At 38.9% G+C, this 22,690-nt stretch overlaps 1 protein-coding gene across 1 annotated transcript in view; it reads right to left on the bottom strand.

Annotated features, from left to right (window-relative positions):
* Nucleotides 1-22,690, bottom strand: part of KIF25 (kinesin family member 25) — a 45,926-nt gene that overhangs the window by 13,583 nt on the left and 9,653 nt on the right. Inside the window, exons 5-11 of the mRNA XM_009865781.1 lie at nt 20,219-20,322; nt 18,935-19,023; nt 17,387-17,429; nt 12,199-12,266; nt 7,868-7,942; nt 2,696-2,845; nt 1,483-1,659 (exon numbers count right to left, since the gene is read on the bottom strand). Of these exons, the coding sequence (XP_009864083.1) occupies nt 1,483-1,659; nt 2,696-2,845; nt 7,868-7,942; nt 12,199-12,266; nt 17,387-17,429; nt 18,935-19,023; nt 20,219-20,322 (706 nt within the window). The remainder of the gene's footprint in view (nt 1-1,482; nt 1,660-2,695; nt 2,846-7,867; nt 7,943-12,198; nt 12,267-17,386; nt 17,430-18,934; nt 19,024-20,218; nt 20,323-22,690) is intronic.

Here is a 22,690-nt window from a genome sequence, read left to right as displayed (position 1 = left end):
TTTTTCATTTGCCCAAGGAAGAGAGCATTTTTTTTTCTAAGCTGCTCGACCTCTCAGTAGCGCACAAGCAGAAATGTTCCCTTCTGGAATCTGTTCACATGCCAGGCACTCACAGTGCGATATCCAGTAACTTCATTCCACTGTGCAGCATCACCTCTCAGGTGCCACTAGTGCTGCCTGTCGTAATTTGGTTTTGTTAATGTTGATTTAATATTAGCATGAACACCACACCAGTTACTAAAATGAAGCATCTGAAACATTCCCTCTTGCTAATGCATGAATTGTTATAAACCTGTAATTTTTACCAATGCATGAATTGTTATAAACCTGTGATTTTTACCAATGCATGAATTGTTATAAACATGTAATTTTTACCATCTAATTAGCCACAGTGAGTGTTCTGTATAAAACAAGAATATACTACACATATGTAACAAGAAGAATTGTGTTTACTAGAACAAGCCTTTGTAATGCTTAGGAAGTACAAGAAAGCATTAAAGTCTGTAGCCTTAACTACCCTAAGTCTCCCTGTGCTGTCAAGATGTCTAAATAAAAATTGAACTTACCATATACCAATGCTGGGAAGGTACACAGCTTAAAACTGAGTGACTAGAAGCTTTGTTACTTCTTAGCTTTTACGTTTAAGAACCTGGATTTTCAAGAATTACAGATTCATATATCCAGTATCAAATACTGATTCCCACTTTAATGCCTCTAGTTATGAAAACAGAATACTAAGCAATGTAAGATGAGTATATTAAAAAATCACTTAAAATCTTGTTCTTTCTAAAGGCCTTTTTTTTCCTTTTAATTCCAGTGCATGTAGGGAATCATAGAGTCATAGAATGTGTTGGGATGGAACCCCTCTGGAATGAGCAGGGGCATCTTTAACTAGATTAGGTTGCTCAGTGCCCCATCAAGCTGCATCTTGAACACCTCCAGGGATGGGGCCTCCACCACCTCTTTGGGCAACCTGCTCCAGTGTTTCACCACAATCTAAATCTCCATCTACCCTGCTCTACTTCAAAATCATTTCCCCTTGTCCTGTCATTACACACTAACACTCTACAGCTGCTTAAAAATCTACAGGAAATACATATATTTCTACTATAATCTTTAAACTTTATAGTTTAGGAAGATTGAAGGGAAAATGCCTTGTGACTGGGTTACACCTGCTTTTATACAGCTGATGAGATAACCTAGACCCCACAACAACAAAATACATGGCTGTCTTCAGACATTCTGAGTGGAAGGTGTAACACAGGAGTACAACCAAAACTAATTATACTGTTATTTTCAAAAGGATTTTGACATCTGCAGCCAACTGCAGTTCTGAGCACCATCCAATTTTTTCTTCCGTGTATGAGAAGGACTCATTGTTTGGAAGTGATAACTGATGCCTATCTTGCAGTTCTGTGATAGCCCTGCATTGCACTGGCACTAGATTGTACTCAGGCAGTAAGGATCAAATTGTGTACGTACTCATACGTAAGCAACGGAACATCGCTCTTTCCTTCTCTGGTTGTGACAACATCACGTTTGACGCCGAGTACTTTACCACAACTGTCTTTGGCCAGAAGATCAAAAATTTCATTATTATACACTTCTACAACAGAAACCTCAACCCAGTAACTTCCTGGTGGCTTTTCTGAAATAAGCCTGGAGAAAAACAAAGAAAAAAGCCAAAAAATGTAAAAGTCGAACCCTAAGTCAACAATCTGTAAATAAAGATCTATTATTTAATTGTAATCTAATTGCAATCTGATAAAAGTGCTTATTAAAATATCTACAGCTGTGGCTTTGTCTCATCCACATGCTAATGTTAAGCTGAAGAGTCAGAACGTACAGTCAGATTATATGTGAAACAGCAAATAAAACTTCATTTTCCAAACAGCTGTGCCAGTTTTTGTGCTCTACTATCCCATTTATACCATTTCTTCACTGGATGTTATTGGATTCTGAGCTCAAGATGTGACAAACTCTGGCAGAGTGTGAGCAAGGAACAGGCAGAGATGGTAAACTACCCAGCTAGACCTGTAAGAGGTTTTCTGTCCACAGCTCAGAAAATTCAGGCTCATCTATTCGGGAGAATATTTATGGTTAGACACAGTTATTCTGGTACAAAATTGGGTCCTTTTACTTTAGTTTATACTCTTCTCCAAAAGAAATATGCTTACCTGGAAAAACGTCTAATGTTTTTCCATTATAATATAGGAGCATATCAGTTCAAATCCTGCATTAGGTTCAACTAAAAAACCTAAGAATTCTCAAAGAGAGAACAGATTATGGCTAAAAATTCTACTATCATTCCTCTTTGGAACTAGGTTCTAATCTGGATCCTCTTCATCTATTCCAATTGTCTAATTTTACAAAATTTGTAAGAACTTCCTGTTTTGGACTCCCACATCGATGGTTGAAACATATTCAAAAGTTAATTTGGAGTCTGAAAGACAGATGGACCAATAACACACACCAAGACTGCATAATCTTATTTTCATAGTAAATCAATCTAAGCAGGAGAGAGACTAGAAATTTGTATCAAAACTCACATATCCAATGGCAGTCAGAGAAGCTATAAATAGTAATCATTGTGAAGCTGAAATCTGTAATGATAAGTACATTGCAAACATAATTTCACCCTTTCTATAAAGTTTAAGGTGACTGCCACTGGCATGAATCTTTACTTAGTTGTTACCTGAACACTTCTTGAGAAGCTCGAGGAATAATACCAAGTTCTGAGTCATCTTCTCTGGAGCGTGCAAAGGTCTCCTCTAACTGTGGTCCCAACATTGTATATGTCTTCCCACTTCCAGTCTGCCCATAAGCCATGATACACACATTGTACCTAAAAATTAAAAGGGCCTTCATTTATTTCGCTGTTACCAAATGTGTTTGTTAGGTGGCAAGTTAAACTCCAGACAATTTGGGAACAAAAATTGTAACAAAAAAGAAATGCACTGCCCTGTACATTTCTTTCTGGAGATCTCAAAATCTAACAGAAATTAAAGTACTGCTCATAACATCACCTAAATGGATTTTTATTGTTTAATCAGAGTTAAAGGGCAGAGAACTGACAGAAGTGGGATGCTTAGCTTGGAATGACTGATGAGGTTAGACCTCCTGTCTGCCCCACTTCCAGTTCGTGCACTATTGAGCTACTTGTTAATCAGTTCCTGAAAGTCTGCAGTTTACAGTACAGCATTTTAAAGTAAACCGTTGCTGGGTTTGATTTGTCTTACAGTGCTGCAAAGCACAGCACTAATAACAGCTGGAAACAGTATATTCTTCACCCATCGTAGTCTTTTTCAGGTGGGCTCATCAGTCATAGCCCTCGGTCACTGGAAAAGATAAGACAGCCCTAATAATTAGACATACAAATTTATAACCAAATGCACTAGTGCAATAAAAGCACGCATGCAAAGACTACTCTGGAATAAAAGTGGTAGGAGCTGCTCTGATAGGGACGTGGAGAAGGTGAAAACATACAGCGTCACTGCAGAGGAACAGGCACCTGTGAAACACAATTCATCATCTTCTGAAGTAGGCATGTCAAATACAGCTAATGAACAGAACTCCGAAGATGCTTGTCTCTCCGCACTGAAAATAATAATTAAAAAAAGTCCGCGGCTGCGAGCTCTGCTGTGGATGTCTGTGCTGCAGGGATATGAATTTAGAAGCATGAATCCTAGCCAGAAAGTGTGTCTCTAACACAGTCGGATCAAAGTTAATACCTCAAGCAAAACAAGCAGGAGAATAAAAACGTGCTCAGCCACAGCACCACTTTGCCCTGAGCACCAATCCTGTACCGTGCAGCTGGAACTTAGTCCCTATTCAGCTCTGTCTGCTCGGCAGCACCTACCAGCTCCTTGGTGCTGCCCACAGAACTGTGCCAGCAAAAGCTCTTGAAAGACATGCACTTGTGCTGACAGGACTGCTTCTTCCTTGGACTATCTTGTTTGCTGAGAAACACAACATTAGCAGAATCTCCGTACATGAGGAGAGCTTTGCAGTCTGCTGAAATTTCTGCTCGGCCAGAGAGCTGCAAGAATGATCTTGCTCCTAGTTCTGCCAGGGAGTAAAATTTCACTGCCTAAGCTGCCTCCTCTGTGGGCAGACCTGAACAGCTGCTTCTGGTTATATGATGCTTTTCCTCACATCAAAAATATTGTTTCAAGCACACGCCAGCAAATTTCAATGAACACCCTTCATCTAATTGTTTTAAATCCATGGTTTCAAGTCATGAAATACATGGCCACTGCAGAGAAATATATTTGCCGCAATATTTTTGCATATTAAACATGCCTAGAAGCAATTAGTTTTGGAGGATTAGTTAGAAAGCTTTATCTTGTTTGAAATATGGGAGCTGATAAGCAACACCTTTGATTTCCTGATAAGCAAATACCTGGGGATCCCTTCTGGGGATGCAAAGTCAAAGTTGCAGTCAGGGAACCTCTCGTAAGGTCCCTCCACAATTCAAGATGCAGACTGTAAAACAGAAGTCTAGTCATAGATTTGATGAAGTAAATGAGATAAATATAACCAAAAATATAGAGCACTACAGCAAAATTAAATGTGCTAGGCATTAGGGCTCTAAGTCTCAAACAAAGGATTTCTCTAAGTATTCACTGCTGACACAACTCTACTTGCATATATTTTCGTAATTTTCAGCTGGGCTAGCAATGAGCAGCTTTCACAATTCCACCCCTAACGCACGCTGCCTTGCCAGCCTATAGTTTATTGAGGTGGCTGAGAAGGCCAACGGCATCCTGGCTTGTATTAGAAATTTTGTGACCAGCAGAAGAAAGGAGGTGATTGTCCCTCTGTACTCAGCACTGGTGAGGCCGCACCTTGAGTATTGTGTTCAGTTTTGGTCACCTCAGTATAAGAGAGATATCGAGGTGTTGGAGCGAGTGCAGAGGAGGGCAACAAAGCTGGTGAAGGGCCTGGAGAACAGACCTTATGAGGAGCGACTGAGGGAGCTGGGAATGTTTAGTTTGACAAAGAGGAGGCTGAGGGGGGATCTCATCATGCTCTACAATTACTTGAAAGGACATTGTAGAGAGGTAGGTGCTGGTCTCTTCTCACAGGTAATCAGGGACAGAACCAGGGGGAATGGTTTCAAGTTGCAACAGGGCCAGTTTAGGCTGGACATTAGGAAGAAATTCTTCACAGAAAGAGTGGTCAGACACTGGAACAGACTGCCTAGGGAGGTGGTTGAGTCGCCATCCCTGGATGTGTTTAAGTGTGGCTTAGATGTGGTGTTGGGTGATATTGTTTAGGGGTGAACTTGTAGTGTAGGGTTAATGGTTGGACTTGATGATCCCAAGGTTCTTTTCCAACCTGAATTGTGCGATGATTCTATGATTCTATGACACTTCTAGACCTGTTTCAAGGTCTTCAACCTGAATTGTGCTATGATTCTATGATTCTGTGACACTTCTAGACCTGTTTCAAGGTCTGTGAAACCAAAAAAGGAGTCAGAAGTTTGCAAGTAGTAGTTTTCCTGTCTCTCCAACTCTTATATAGTCCAGCTATTCAAATTTTCCTTAACTGCTACTTGTTAGAAAATAAGCATTGTGGACAAAATAGTTCTGACAAGATACATATAATATGATTAGAAGTTAAGTGGACAGGTGCTTGTAACATTGAAGATAGAGATGCAAATCAGGTATCAGTCAGTGATAACTTCTCTACCAAAGCCAAATCAGTATTTCAGTAAGCGCAAACAAGCTAAACTCTCCAAAGCAATATTATATCTAAGCAGGCACAGGAGAGAATGAATTGATGGGTTATTCAAGAAGACAAGCAGCAGTAGCAGCAGACTAGTTTATATTTATCTAATTTACTTTGTTGGTGTTCTGGTTCCAACATAAGGGTTTCAAACAGAGCAATCTGAAAATTTCAGACTACGATTCACCTTTGTACCCTGACTTTTCTCCTCCTCCACTCTGCTTCATTAGTTATATTCTTGTTTAGAAAATTTCTTATTATCAAGCTAGAATACCAATAGTTTTGTCATATTTTGCTCCTGAAAAGAGTGTGGGTGTTAAGTATAGCAAAGTTATCACTAGACAAGAATGTTGTTAAAGGAATCAAAGGAAGAGAAATGTATTCTTTAAAATAAATAAACAAGTTTGATTCCTCAGTACTGTAAAGAAAAGAAATGTCTTACTGCTTTGCTGGCCCTGTACCTCTAACTGCAAACTTTGAAGCCCAGTGTACTTTGTCTGTTTTGCATGTGGTACAATCTTTTCTTCCTGTATATTTATACTGAAAAATGAAATAATTCATTAAGAAAGAAAAATAAAGAAAAAATAAAGGAGTGGAACACTCCTTCCTACTTAAGCTTAAAGTTATTACAGACCACTTTGGAGCCTAGACTAAAACAATAAGTATCAGCAAAAGGTTCAAAGTTCAGACTAAGTATGTCTGTTTCCCATTTGCAATGGGAAGGCTGCTGAGAAACACCGCTCGTACACAGCCTCGCCTTCCCTGAAAATGTGCTTCTGTTTAAATGGGACAACTCTCTTGTTTTCAATAACAGAACATTTCCTAACTGAATATAAAAAATCCTAGCTTTTAGGACAGGATCCTTTCAATCTGGAAGTTAAAAAGTGGGAAGTAGAACAGATCAAGGTCAGATCAGATATGTCTGAAGATACACAGGCAACATACTGAGTCAAAGCAAACATATTCATTGCAAAAGGAAAAGCAAAGAGAGAAAACTGGTTATAGGGACTTCAAATTCTTCCAACACAGTGGTCCCTAGTTTCCTCAGCTATGCAAAGTGTAGTTACTCATCCCTGGTAAACTAGAATAATGCCATATGGGCCATACAGGACTTCCCTTAGCCCAGGAAGCCCTTGTGGGCCCCTCTGCAGCATGTTTAAAGGGATGGTTGGTGTTGGCCTACATTTACAATATCCTCAAATACCTCTTTAAGGCTGCTTTTAAGAAAAGGAGACTTGGCAACTTCCATGTGCAGGCTGTCAGGAACAAGGATTGCCACTGTTCAACTGTGCCACTGTGGATGGGAAGGGACTGGCTTTCCTCTACAAGGAGCGAAAGGTCCATGACAGTTCTACAGCAACCATCTATATTGGAGTGGAATTAGAGTCGGGGTGAGAAAGGAGCAGAAGGGAAGTTCTGCATAAATCCCAGTTCAAACCTCGAGGATTTTAACAAAGTGTGCTTCCTCATGAGAGTAGGTTAAGTTGGGTCTAGTATAAATGAAGAATCACACTTCATGAACTCAGTGGCTAGAAGTTATTACACATATTTATTAGTGTTTGTTACTGATAGTTTTATATTAAGACCAGGATTCTGTTTCAACCTCAGTGCCTGAAGAAGCATTAGAACTATGCTCTGACTGAGGATGCTCAGTTCTGGTTCAACCAGGAATTGATTGTATCACTTCCTACGGCCTTTGCTGCACACAAAAACATAACAGAAGAGCGGAGAGTGGCCCTGGCAGGCCTTTCACGTGTGAATGCGCTGCTGTAAAAAATATATTATACTGTGTCTACAACTGAAAAACAGTTATAAAACAGAATCTACCAAAACACAAAAAGAGGTAGTATCCTCCATTAGAAGCAATGATCAACTTGGCCAGAAAGAGACCAGAGAAAAAAAAACAACTATTTTTTCACTCCAAATCTGTCCGCTCTGCTAAATTCTTTAAACAATGTTTTCACTGTTTATGTGAGGAAACAGCATTCACTTGGTGTTGAGTAGAAAGAAAACTGGAAAATGCAACTGCAAAGCTACAAAACTTGATAGGACCACCACTATTAAGTCATTTTTTCTAACGGATGGATTTCAGTAGATTATTGCCCTTTAGCTTTCTTGCTCCCACTTTTTAACTTACCCATCCAGAAGAGATGTTAGCAAAGGGGCCACATCCAGAAATACTGTGTCTTGAGACTCTGAAGCATTGTAAACTCTGAGGAGCAAAGTGCAATGATTAACTGAAGACAAGACATAAATATGTTGTCCTAATACAAAAACGCAAACTAAGGAAAATGTAGGCCAGTGACATAAAACTTGTGATCTGCTGACATTTCTATGCCAGAGGACTGAAAATTGGAATTCCAAGGTTCTATCCCACTTTTTGGGAGTGGCCAGTGTACTCGTGGCTCTCTGAGCTCATTCTAATCCCTCTGCCTGCCTCTCTGGCAGATGGAGTCTTTTTTCAGGCTGTACTGGATATCCCTGTTACATTCTCTCATCTACCAGGCTGTGAAACATCCCTGTTGCCTGCATCTCCTTTGTCACACTAAAGAAGGGACTGCGATCAGGTTGTGCTTTCCTTTAAATGTGCATAAGGATTGGAGGAAAAACAAAGAGGTACAGAGGCTTCAAACTTGCCTCAGGACTTGTCTCAGAAGAGTCAATGGCAGAGCAGAAATCAGAAAACCCCTGACAGTCATGTTTAAGGATGTCTTTATGGGCAGCATCAGCTTAAGGTATTTCCATTCTCACCCCATGCTGAACTATCTACTCTGAAATAAACATGTCTCACTCGAGGGAAGACTTTTACATTGTGATGTGGATTTCAGGCTAATTTTTAAACAGAACGAAAGACAATTAAATTTAATGTGTTATTCCACCTCTTAGAAAAGAGCAATGACAGTACAACCCTCAGGCCAAAACAGTGATGTCTAAACCAATCGCATATGTTTTTTTCAAATTCAAGGGAAAAAAAGGTAACACAGGGCTTGTCAAAGAAATGTTTCCTCCAACCCTTTCAACTATAAAGTTTGTACAATATAAAATCAAGATCTGAAAATAGGAAATCAAAGGGCAGAAATTCTGATCGTAAAATGTGGACATCCTAAGTAAAGCAAAAACATATCCTCCCCAAGACAACAGCCTGCAGCAAGTACTGTTTGTACAAGATGAACAGAATCTAAAGCATGAATATCATTAGCTACACTTAAGTATTTCAGGTATGAATGTTTATATTTAGTAAAATCTTCCTTTCCTGGTATCTTTCTGTTGTGGTTCTTTTTTTTTTTTTTTTGTTTAGCTCTGCTTTCCAGTGAGTGATGCATGTTGTTTATAGCTTATAGTAAAATGACTAATTAGAAACAGGAATTTTGGTAGCAGCAAACACTACGAAGCATAGTTACTTCTCTGTGTATATAATGTATACTAGTACACTTCACTTGACAGTACCACACAGCTTGTATATGATACTACAAGTTTAACCGAAGACACAATGTGCTCTTTAGCATTTACTCAAGCCTCTCTGTATATTTGACCAAGATCTGGCTTCTACAGTCTGTAGCCTGAAGAAATGTAGAGTTTGTATTCATGTTCTCCATAAATAAGACCATACAGAGGGATCACTGATAAACAGATACAGAATTAGAGGCCACCCGCTTACTTCAGCCAGAGAAAGGAGCAAGAAACACTATGGTGGCTGGAGATGCAATAATGTACCGGTGTCTCATCCTAATCCTTAAAAGCTGTAAACTGGCCTCAGAACTGAAACATGAATTGAATCTCTGTTTCAAAAAAAATCTTATTAGAATTAGCATTCAGTTTCTTTTTGCATCTTGCTGCATTCTTGGCCTGGAGTAACATCCTGTGGCAATGTGTTCCACAGTGTAATTGTAAGTTACATGAAAATGTACTCTCTTCAATCAGGAAAGGAGCACTTGTCTGGCTTAATGGACAAACACTGCTTGTCTTGCCATTCCACTGATGTGCTGTCATACTGCACCAAGAAACCAAGAAATATGCAGCGATGTAGCACAGTTTGTACTGGGAGGACACAGACACTGAATTGAAATATTTCATCCTTGCTTTGCATGCATACACACACATGCTTCAGTAAACTTTGCACATCAAATCTGCAAGGTCAATAGAAGAGAGCAAGAACGCTTCCAACCACTTTTCTCTGCTTCATTTATCATCTGAAATCAATGAAATATTCATTAGCACCAAGCCCTCTGTCTTAACCATCTCGGCCTATATGTTGAAACAATATTTTTTTCTTAACACATCGAAACATCTCAGAGCTTCTACATCAAAAAAAAAACCAAAACCAAATCTTAAGAAGGTATTTTAGAGATGAGAACACTAATACCATCTTCACTTGCTGTTGATGAGTTTTCCTGTCTAATAAAGCAAACAAGCAGGGCTAGAACCAACCAGTCTTAGTCTGTCTTTGCATTATGAAGCAGTACAGCCATAGCTACTGATGGGAGGTTCAGGCTGAGGGAGCTGTTCAGAGGGCCCCATGTTACAGTAACTACTCCAAATATTTACTCAACTTCCTAAAGGGGTTTTACTGCCACTGCTTAGCTGCTGTGGTTCAAATGCTATCAGTACTCAGACGAAGTAGTTTGAAGCTGGCTTGAACTAGTTTATGCTCCACTGTAATCACAGCACTGGCTGAAGCATGGACACCCACTTAATTGGCTGAGATCATGAAAGATGCAGCAAATCCAGAGAATCTCTTTCTATAAGCCTGTGTATTTTCACCAGAACGATGACAGATTTGTCCCTGTGCAGCCATTAATGTTAATTTCACCTTAAAAATTCTAAGCTTCCTTTTTGTTTTTCTAACTGATTCACCAATAAAATTATAAAAGTATAACATGCTGAAAGCTGGAATTTTCTTTCTGAGCTGAAATCAAATATTTTGACATTTATTAGTTCCATAAAACTCTGCTAAAAAAAATAAACAGTTTTGAGTTCATAAGAACCATATGCTCTTCTGTTTATAAAAAAGAGCTGTGCTGGGACATTGAAAAAACATTCTCCAAGAACTGCATTCTTTGGGGGATTTACATTTTTTTAACCCTTTTCCCGGTTATCAGGATCTACACCACATGTCCAGAGTCACAGCACCTCTGGAGTCCTGTGTCAATACCATTAATTTGTTGCTCTGCAGAGTTGAATTCTAGCATTATTCTGCATTTACTTCAGGTGGTACAGTGGTGTTAGGAATAGCAGGGGCTGGCTGAAAGGAATTACTTCGAGTAGCTCAGCAGCCACGCAAGGGCGTCAGTACCTTGAGAGGTCGCATGTGCCTTGTATCAAGGGAGTCCTATAACTTACGGGGTCAGTGAGACTTCCCCAAGATTTGCATCATGTCAGGACTTTTCAGTTGTTTGGCAGCCTGAACAACAGCAGTCCTGCCCTCAGGAGGAGAAAGAGGCAGCATCTGAGGAGGATGCCTCAAGGAAAGAGGGGATGACAGTGTTTGGCAAACCTACAGCCATTCAGGCTGAAGAGGCCCAAACTTAAGTTTAAACCAGGACAGACAAGTCACGTTGCATACATTTGACTTTAAATCAAGTTTTGCCTTCAAGCAAGGAAGCATGAAATTGTCCTTGTGTAGTCTGTTTCCAGAGGGTTTTGAAGCATAGTTCAGCGTAGAGAGCCTGCTCTAAGAGTCATTGCAATGTACAGATGCAAAGTTTGCATTAGAGAAAAAGCATGGGGCAAAATTTTGTATTTTTTCATTTACAGAGACCTCATGTGTATTAATTTAACTCTTTGTTCCTGTTTTCAGAGGTTCAGGTCAGCTTCATTCTAAAACAACACAAGGCACCTTTCAGCCTGACTCCCTGAAGTTTTCTATCTTGCAGACTGACTGATGTTGTGAGTCACAAACATCAAGTAAAATCCCTAAGATAGCTGGTGCATTCAAAATATCTCTCATCTATACGGATTCTTGAGTATCTAGTAACAAAAGAGGCCACATCACAGCCTTTCCCTGGGGAATTTACATGCCACTATTCTATGTTCAGGCCATTCTCAAAGTTCAAAGTAGCATGGCTGAACACTGTGTCTTGCAAGTCCTCAGTTCAGTTTCTGGCTCAGTCATGCTGCATGTCTAGTGCTGAATCCACTTCAGTTCCTTCCCTTTAAAATGTAAATAACATTTTGCTGTCTCTCAACATGTTGCAAAGATCATGAGAGCTACTCAGACTGTGCAGAAGGTCAAATAAGTCTCTACACAGGTATCAAATTTAGCCATACAGGTAGTCTTCACTGAGAGGGAAGACTAAGTGTATCATCTATATCCTGAAGTGCATTATTCTGTCCTGGGAAGAATGTGAATACCACATAAATTAAAAAAAAATAAAAATGAACACTACCTTCTAACCAATGCCTACTAAAAAACTAGCCTTCACTATACAAATCCTCCAGCAATCCAGATTGTTACACAGGACTACCCACCTCTCAAACTGAAAAGTCTTGTTTATTGATGCATGACCAGGGCGGCTACACTTTACAAGGACAGTTTCCTAAGAGAAAAACAAAACACTTGCAGTTAATATCATAAGCACACACTTAAAAGAAATATTTAGCATTTCTAACATTCCAGGTGACAGCAGTAATTAAGAATCATGAAGTCCAAGGCCCTTTCCCAGCAGTCAGCAACACGTGAGGCTTCGGAGCCTGTGTACTTCAGTCAACTAGCAAGACCACAAGAAAAGATCTCAAAACACATTTAGATTATTAAGGAACAACCAAGACAAAATATATGCACTTTAGTTCACAAAGATCTAATCCCTTACCTGAACTTCATATGTGCCTAAAAACCTACAGGGAAGTAAATCCAACCTCTCTAACTGCCACCACAGGTCAATAAAACAGCAAAAAGAGCACTTTTTGTTTTAAGGCCAGTTTTCATAGTGCCTTTTCAGACTGATTTCACATATATTTGTGCCTAGAACTGAACAGCAGATGCCCATTTCACAGAATAACATGCTAGACCACAACTGTGAGAAAGAGCTGCACTAGCACAATTGGTATAATTCCATGATTTTTTAGCGGAATTCACTTTCCAGATGGATTATATAGTAGTTTTGTAAGGCTGACAGATACATAAGCAGCTCTTTAAACTATTACCAGAGTGTAATCACAGCAGTCTGGCATGCCTTACACAGCAACTTCCGTGCCCTTCTGCTCCTCATGGCATATGTTGCTTAATCTCAGTGAAAAGTAAAGAAAAAAATGTGGGTGTTTGCAACAATTTGGGTGAAGGCTTACTAGCAGACAAAATACTTCATCTTCGTTCACTGCATTTGACAGGAGGGCTGAAATTCCCACTGTGCTTCAGGCAAGTAGCCTGGAGTGCTGAACCAACAGCCTTCAGAAGAGTATTGCCACAGAATGAAATCACAAAGACCTGAGAAAATAACGACTGTGTAACAGTATGTCCAGCATGCAAATGGCTAATAAAAGTATTTTTTCTTATTCTGAGTTTACAAGTATTTCTTCCTCTTAAGGCCAATATATTGCCATCAAGCTAATGAATGACAACCCTCGCTCTCCAGAATGAGCTATTTTACTCACCCCAGTGCTGGCAAATCTAGCGGCCATACAGAGTACACCACTTTGCTATATAATGGGCTAAAAAAAAAATTCTAAGATTAAAAAAAAAAGAAAGAAAAAGAAAGGAAAAGAACACAGAGTTTTGGAACACATTTCGGATCAAATTTCCTTGCAGAGTAGCCTTCCCTAAGGTGAGAAATGAGACCGAAAAAAAAAAAATCTATTTGCATAACATAAAAACAAAAGAATTGTTAATAGGCAGAAGTTTTGTAGGGGAATTGGTAATGTCCTTCGTTTCTCAGGAGATCAGTATGGCCTAACATATCCACCACAGCTGCTGGCCTACAGAATTTCATCAGGTTTCCCTGTCAACAGAATTTGTGAAATCCATACAGCTGTCTCACATGAACACTGAAGAACCTTTTTTTCACCCCAGAGTCACAGAATACTCCCAGCCTGAGTTCTTTCAGGGCCGTATGAATCATGGAAATGATAAAAGGATACTTCATAAATATTCACAATCTGCCTTGACACCCAAGCCCAGATCCCCAAGCCTGGGGGCCAGTTCAGTAGTGAAATTCAGCAAGGCAGAGAAATCAGCAATATAGAATAGTGGACGTAGACATGATCACAGAATTCAGCTGTGATTATTATCACTTCTTATCATTTGTTACTGCATATCTGCCTCCTTTCCCAAGACTACTGCTCCACAGCAGAGCCAATGTAAGGGAGACTGGAACTGCTCCTCAGTGCAGCGAGCTGACATAGCACTGAGACTGACATGGGGAGCTTAAAGGATTCCCTGCACTGGGTAAGCACCAGGGGAGGAAATCTCTAGCTGGGGACGGTGATAAGCAACTGGAGAGTGATAATGTCTCCAACTTCTATAGCTATATCCCTCTAAGCTATTACAAAATTATATTCCAAGAAAAAGAGGGTCTTGGCTGTGTTAATTTGTGTTTTTCCAGCCTCGCCTTGAAGAAATAGCAGAACCTTGCACCTTCCCTATGTTTAAATCAGCCTCTTTGCCATCCCCTTTTTCTCAGCTACTCACAAGTGAAAACTCTCTCAAAATTATTTGAAAGGAATTAATCCCATAGAAGCAGCCAGTCTGTTTTTTCTGTGAGGAAGGCAGTTGGATTCCAACATCACTTCAGGTTATTAGACTGGGGCAGGTGCCTCAGGGTGCCTATGTAGTCATGGAAAGAGGTAAACATATTTAATTCAGATCTTCCCTCTGGAGGTGGCTACTTCAGCAACCACAAGGAGGAGTATGGAGTTGATTAGGCACCTCACTGAAGTGTCTACATTTGGTGTTATGAATCCAGGTAACAACAGAGTTACTCATTCAGTCTTAACACCTACATTCACTAGCACACACAGCACACCCTGCCAGAGATGGATGAAATTACAGAAAAGTAGCAAATGGGATCCTTGGTCAGAATCACAGAATGGTTGAAGAAGGAAGGGACTCACAGAGATTGTTGAGGCCAAATTCCTGCTTCAAGTAGTTCAAAAACTGAAATGAAATACTCTTCTCTTCACCCAGTAAAATCCTAAGTCTTTTTTAGAATCAGAATGCTTCTCTAGACAAGATGAGAAAGATTACAGAAAAGATAATGGATCTTTTGAAGAACGATACAAATCTCTAAATAAACCAAAAAACCTTCAAAGACTAAATGGATTTCATGTAGTCTCAGCCTCACAAAAGACATACAACCATTCTGCCCAACTATCAGTTCTGCCTATCTAAAGAAGGAAGTCTTAACACAGCTCCTGGCAAAAAAGAAGCAAAGGTGGTCAAGAAGGCCAGTGGCATCCTGGCCTGTATCAGAAGTAGCGTGGCCAGCAGGAGGAGGGAAGTGATCGTGCCCTTGTACTAGGCACTGGTGAGGCTGCACTTCGAATCCTGTGTTCAGTTTTGGGCCCCTTCCTACAAGAAAGACATTGGAGATGCTGGAGCATGTCCAGAGAAGGACAATGAAGTTGGTGAAGGGTCTAGAGGATGAGTGTTACAAGGAGCGGCTGAGAGAACTGGGGTTGTTTAGCCTGAAGAAAAGAAGGCTCAAGGGAGACCTTATCACTCTCTACAGTTACCTGAAAGGAGGTTGCAGAGAGGTGGAGGCCAGTCTCCTCTCCCAACTAGCAAGGGATAGAACAAGAGAAACAGGCCTCATGTTGTACCAGGTTGGATATTAGGAAAAAAATTCTTCACCGAAAGGGTTGTTAAGCATTGGAATAGACTGGCCAGGGAGGTGGTTGGGTTAACATCCCTGGAGGTATTTAAGACATGTAGATGTGGTGCTTAGAGACATGGTTTAGTGGTGGACTTGGCAGTGCTAGGTTAACAGTTGGACTCAATGTTCTTTAAGGTATTTTCTAACCCAAATGATTCTATGATCTAAAAAGCAAAACTAATAAACTCAACAACTCTATCATAGGCAGTCATTTTCACCTTGACTAAAATTCAAATCATAAAATTTAGATAATAAAATTCAAATCATAAATACTTCTCTAGAAAATTATTAACTTGTTTCCAGAAATAAAAAACTTTGACCGTTATTAAGTTCAACAGCAAATCAAGCCCTGTAGTTTTATCTGAAAATTGCATATTTATCCTAGCCACAAGCATAACACCTTCAAAGTAAAATAAGCAGACAATAACGATTGCTTTCCTTTACTTTTGTTAGATTAGTCTAAATTGACTGCTTTTTTCAAAAAGTCAGTTGCATTTTATCCTCCATCACAAACTTGGATACTTTATTCTTTTTTTCTTAAAAAAAATAAAAATAAATCCCATTAAGAAACTATCACAAAGACTTAAGGTGTTGGATCAAAACTAGAAAGCATTTTAACCAAAGAAACGTCCAGGCAAATCAATAAAAAAACTGAAGCCAATGTGTTTTCCAAAAACACTAATTTAGTATTTTGCAAGTTTCATTGTACAATCAAGTCTGTGCATACATTTATTTTCCTGGAATATTTCATAAGGACTTTTAAACATGAGAACAGGTTAGCATACTGAAGGTTACCAGGTCACTGCTTCATACAAACTAAAATTCATAAATTGATATAAGCAAGCAAACATTGCTTTGCCTGTAAAAATACAGACACTGTAATACATCAGATATTTATATGGGATAAACCAAAACCTAAATATTATCTAATTTCATCTTTTTGCAATAAAATTCAATATGTCAGGAATGGTCGTGGCATCTTATGATACAATAAATGGGTCATGGCATTCAGAACATTGCATCTACTGTTACAGATCCCTGGTTTTTCTCTCCTGACATATTTACTGACTCCTCATGTGCTCCATTAGCTTTCTAATTGCATATATAATCTCTAAGTACCCACTTTATGCAAGTAAGATCTGCCTAATGATGCTATAATTTGGGAGATTTAAATGCATAATACACTGTAGGTCACTTCAGCAATATTTTAAGCACTATATTATAGAAAATAATTTGGCTATTTATAAAGTAACGGTGAGCAGCCAGCTAAGAACTATGGCAGCTAAGAAAATTAAAACACAGGTTAATACTTTGACCTTAGCTCACACTACTGTGACTTTTAAAATTTTATATCTTGGTAATGGCCTCAATTAATGCTGGAATAGCATCTGGATTTGTGATCTCGATGCTCATTTTCCTTCCTCTACTGGATCTAAGCCAGGACACTTTAACATGCTTGGCTGCAGTACCACGTGGTGCATGAGATATCATATGTCTCTCCTAATGCATTAGTTGTGTTGCAATAATTACATTTTTTTAAAAAGTCTGACATCGTTTTAGAAATAGTTACAGCAAATACAAGTGGCTCAAAAGGACTGACTGCAGGGAATCTGCAGGAGTTTGACAAACACTCAACCTCCAGTTCACAGATGACTGCACCAGCAGAAGCTTCAAAATATTATTACTACAAAAATTCAGGATGAAAATAGCATGAATCACCTGCTCTTGCACCCATTAAAGCTGGGCACCAATTGACAAGAAAGTAACTTTTTGTTTTTAAATCTATGGTTCATGTTTCCCCTTGCTAGAATCTATGAACACGCTTCTGAATTTCATCATCAAATACTCACGTCATCAGCGGCATACACCACTTTTTCTGAAAAGTTTCTTTGCCTGTAAGAAAAAAAACAACAATGGGGACAAAAAGGTACCTTTCAAACCATAAGTATTCCTCTTAGTTGAGGAAACTCAGCGCTCAAAATGTCTGTGAACCACACATTCTCTGAAGAGTATCTTTCAGAATTGCCATTATTATTGTACCCCATGTACATACTAACACCACAGTTAATTGTGAATAAAAAAATAAAGTGCAATCAGGCAAAATAATCTGCTTATAAAAAGAAATTTAGAACAAACCCAAGTAAGACTTATTCATATGCAAGCCATTCTATTATTCTGATATTGTAACACAAGCTTGTATTGATAAGCTTTCAATTTAGAACATTTAAGTGAAAACCACCCTCTTTTTAGGCATTTGTGCCGATCTTGCATCCATTATTAGCCTGAAAGCTGAATGGGATTGCTGAGGTGTACAAATTCATCTGTGTGGGTAAGTGTTTCAAGAATCAGTTCTTAGTTTTACAACTAAGTTTTATTTAAATTACTTTTTGATATATTAAGAAAAGTTATCCTTAATTTTTGTTTGTTTCCCTAGTCCATACTGTTTTACACTGCAGTTCAGCACCTGAGCACTATTCCATTGTCCATACAGCAACAAAAAGTGAGTGGTTTCCTTCCTGGGTATATCAGGCACAGGTTGATGCAAGTTTCCCCTTCAGGCTCCTTGAAATTTCTCATCTGCTATTTTTGATGTTAATAAAAACAATTCTACATTTTTTAAAGATTGCAAAAAATATAATAAACTTTAAAACATGTAATGTAGTCTTTTGGAATTACCAGCCAGCAAAAGCAAACTAAAGGCCCAAGTCAGTTATTTACTGATAGAGCAAATGATAATGTTACTGGTTCCTAGCCACCCACATATTTTCCTCCTTCTTTCTTTCTTTGTGTACGTTTCAATACCCACCTTCTTTCATGTTAGTCATCTATGGAGAATTCAGCTTGTTATAGCACATACTTGCATCTAATCCCTCTTTTCCTTTTGGACCTTGGAATGTTTTGATGCTTCAGTTACAGTAAGTAGGGATGCAGAGCCAAACTACACTGAAGTGGAATTACCAGTGTTTGTGCTGACAGCAAATCTGTTCTAAAGCATTGCAAAACAACTGTAATGCTGACTATGTTTCTCTACCCACAACTTCTGACATTTATTACATTACTGTATTCCAGAATTTGTATAGGGGAACGAATATGCTCTAAACTGATTGGCGCTGTGTTGCTTCTGCCAAGCCGGGGATAATCCTGGCTTGGCAGAACAGCCATGGCTTTGTTTTCAGGTGGACGTACTTTTAGACAAGGGGATGAGACTACCTAAAGCCAATTTAGCAGGAGAAAGAAAAGGAAACAGCAATTAGTTTTTATGACACTGTTGTCGTCTTCTCACACACATAAAAACAGAAAAATCAAGAACACAGTTGTTCTCACGTATACATAACCATCATTTTCTCTGTGTATGAATTATGAGTCAGCTAAGATCTAAAACAGCCAGAATAAATTACCTGTCTTGTGATATCAAATGTCCAGCAGCAGTATCAAAAGGTAGTAATGGTCGGATCCTGCAGTGGACTCTGATATTTCCTCTCAGTTCCTAGGGTGAGAATATTAAGAAGGATTTAACAAAAACTACTGCAGAGGACAAATACACTGGAATTTGTGAAGCAGACCTGAATGTAATTAAGAAAGTAGATGTTTACAACATCACAGCCATAGACTCTGGAGTCTGCCTTCACAAGTGGGGAGAATGTCCTTGAACTCTTCAGAGCCCTGGAATGGTGTAGCCCTCTCCAGTCTACAGGGGAAAAAAAAAGGCTGAGCAATTTTTCCCTCTTCAGTGTCCTTCCTCTTTACTTAAGCTTCTTCAGACACCTGTATTAACTCAATAAACAAGATTGCACACTCCATTTCTCTTCTTTGGGCCCTGAGGAAGATGTGGAATAAACAGTTTGTACTATCTCCTCTCCATTGTGTTATCATTACTAAAAAGCCAGTAACTGATTTTTCTCTGCAGGCTGTTTCAGACTTCAGTTTATCTAACCTAACGTGTTTTTCCCTTCCTTTTTGTTGATGATCAGTTCTTCTCGTTTTTTATTAGTGAAAACAGCTTGCCTGTGATGACTTGTGACCACTGGCATTAATTCCCCACTGCCTTGGGGAATATCCTTTCAGTTACCTGCAACACAGGGCAGAGTTTGGAAGGTAAGTATGTTTTAACAAAGAGCGAGCTTCATTTTCCCAGGGAGAAAAATTTAAAAGAACTTTTTTTGAAGGTGGTTTATGTTTCTAAAAGCCAGGTCCTGAATCAGGCAACCAAAAACTAGTCATTTGAGGGGTGGGGAGGAAGAGTAGGGTACAGAAAGGAAAAAATTAATACCAAATGAACCACCACTAATGGCTCAGCTAGATATAGCTAGATGTATTTGGAAAAATAGAAGATGACCATTTTACAATTTCAAATTGATCACTTCAAGAATTCTAAAACAATTTCAGAAGCTGCACATTTAGAGAAGAGGTTGAAGAAACTCGAAGTTTGACCACTATTTAAAATGGATGATACTCCTCAGGGCTATATGTTGCACGAGTGCATTTGGAAGATGCTTGTGTAAACACAATGGAGTGAAGTTTATTGTAAGAGAAATGTGCCTCAGCAAAGAAATGCGTCATATATATGCAGCTACGGGAGGTGTTATAGCCATGAAAAATGTACTCATTAATTTTATAGGTACGGAAATTATGGCCATAATTACAACAAAACAAGAAGATGTTCTGTTATTAAATATACTTACAACTAAGCTGTTATGTAGAGATCTCCTCTTTTGCTTTTCTTTCTCATATCTCTCTGTCACCTCTTGTAGAGACTGCTCAAGATCAAAAGCTTTTATCTGAAACACTAGAAGACAGCTGTTTCAAAGAACTAATCTCTATGACTTCACAAAACTAATTTTCGAGTAGCACCTCATGAAACACAAGCATAAACATTTTTGACTTCTACCAGACTTTAATTAGGGGGTTAGTTCATGATTTATTAGATACCTCTGAAAAATGCCATCATACTTCTTGCTATGAAATGGCTACATGAAGTTACAGATAATTACCACAGGTATACATGCAAAAACTTGAAAAACAATCAAAAACACAAGATATTTAAAGGCACTTCAAATGTGTCAGTTCAGTTAGAGTAATGTTATCTGCCAGTGAGGTCAGAAATCTAAACTTGAAGTAACCTGCTGTCACTTACAAGGCTCATGCCATACTTGCCACTATTAGATTCACGCCAGCTAACTTTAAGAGAAGCTAACATACCATTTCTCCTCAGCCTCGTTTACAGTGCTAATAATCCTGTGAAGGTATAAGGTTCTCCTTCAACGTAGGTGCATTTGCTTCATGGGTAGGATTTCATAAAAAAAGATTGATCTTTGAACCTCAAGGAGTCTGCTTCACAACACCAAGGAGAGTAATATGGGTCATGATAAAAGCTTTCTAACTACATGAACGGTTTTATTTCAGCCCAATTACATTAACACTGAGCAGGCCTAAACCAAACACACAGACCAGAAGGCACATAATGTAACTGTAAACTTGCATAAAAAGCAAGCTTTCAGGAACCCCCGTGGAAAATCAACCTTCCCAGCAATTAGTGAGCAGTGTGAAGATGTAGAGTACCAAGCAGTCAAAACCGTGGTCTGAGAGTTGAGTTAGCAGGACAGCAACCAGGCTCACTAGGTGCTACCTTACAAAGAAAGGAACAGACTTAACATCTCAGCATGTCACACATAAGATTTACGCTCTCTGGTACCGACTAAAAATCAGATAACTTCAAGGAATATTTCTCAATGCTAGAGATTTCTCAGCTCTTATTTTTGCAACACCTATTCTGTTCCCTTCCAGCTCATAACATTCCTTCACAAGTGCATGCATGTAGAAGAAACATGATATAAATAGTTGAGAAATCAAAAACTAGGAGCTTCACTAAGAAAATACCTTTTCTTTTATTCTGTATTTGGAGTAACAGCAGTATGTCTTAGTTTGGAGAATCACATGCAAATATGCTACAACAAATTGTCAAAAGTGATTCTTAGAGTCACTGACCCCTAATCTCATATTTTTCAAAAGACAAGGTTGGAATCCACTGACTAAAGTAATCTCCAAAAAAAGCATCTTCATTTATAAATTTGTGTGGTGTCTTTATAAGAGCTCTGAGAAGCTTACTGGACATTACAGATCCAGTAGAAACTGTAAAATTGTAAAATTACATTTTCAGTTAACTTGGGTCCTAATTACATTATTATTATTCTTTTCTAATTAGCCCTCCTATGGTGAAGATGATTGAAAACAGAAATCAACCTTGAGACTTCCTAATCTGACACCAGCGCTTTTGTGCAGACAGGTGTTTTTTTTCTAGGATTGCAGAAGGACTGTTCTCTCTAGAAAATGAGTTAAGTTTTTGAATATAGCAGATGGTATTTTGATATTTCTAAGCATGAACCATCAGTTTTAATGCCCATCTTTTGTACAGCTTTATGTGTAGCACAGGAAACTTCCTGAACAAAAGCTCCCCAGAGCAAGTTTCCTAATGCATAAATTATTTTTCCTGAACTTTTAATTTTCCTGAAAGTGAAGCTATATAGTTATTAACACAAACACACAACACTTTCCTAGTTTTCTGCTTGGCATCAACTGCAAGTTATTCAAAAGTTACATTTTCACCCAAAACCTAGTGACTGCCACTGTGTGCATCTGTTTTAACATACTAATCACCCACTATTCATTTTTCAAGAAAAGCAGTCACTACACGCCTGCAGCCATGCGTGGTGGGAAGGAGTCTTTCCACCACGCGTTTCCCATCTCATTGACCTATACGGAAACTTTCTGGGAGGTGGGAGTGCTGATTTTTTTGTTTAAGTGTCACTCAGCGCAGTTAGGACCTTCATCAATAATCAGACTACTAGTTGTAGAAGAGTGATAGCTTGCAGACACATTCAGGATTGCAATGTTTCTTTAATCGACAGTCCTGGTTGAGGACCCTTTAATTCTCTCCCATTTCATTCTGTGCTGCACCAGACCTTCTGCTGTGCCTACTCAACTACTTCCACAGTCATGTGGCAATTTAAAAAGCAATCCGTCTTGCTGAGTAATTTCTGTCCTGGATCAGCTCCCTGATCTGTTTTGTGCGTGGTCACACACTCAAACCAGTGTTACAGAAAGGTCCATGACCAGGACATGAACAACAGGAGCAGCATAACCTAGCACAGCCACAG

This window comes from Apaloderma vittatum, unplaced genomic scaffold (genome assembly GCF_000703405.1).
Source record: "Apaloderma vittatum isolate BGI_N311 unplaced genomic scaffold, ASM70340v1 scaffold9153, whole genome shotgun sequence".
NCBI lineage: Eukaryota > Metazoa > Chordata > Aves > Trogoniformes > Trogonidae > Apaloderma > Apaloderma vittatum.
This window is presented reverse-complemented; position numbering and strand designations above follow the sequence as displayed.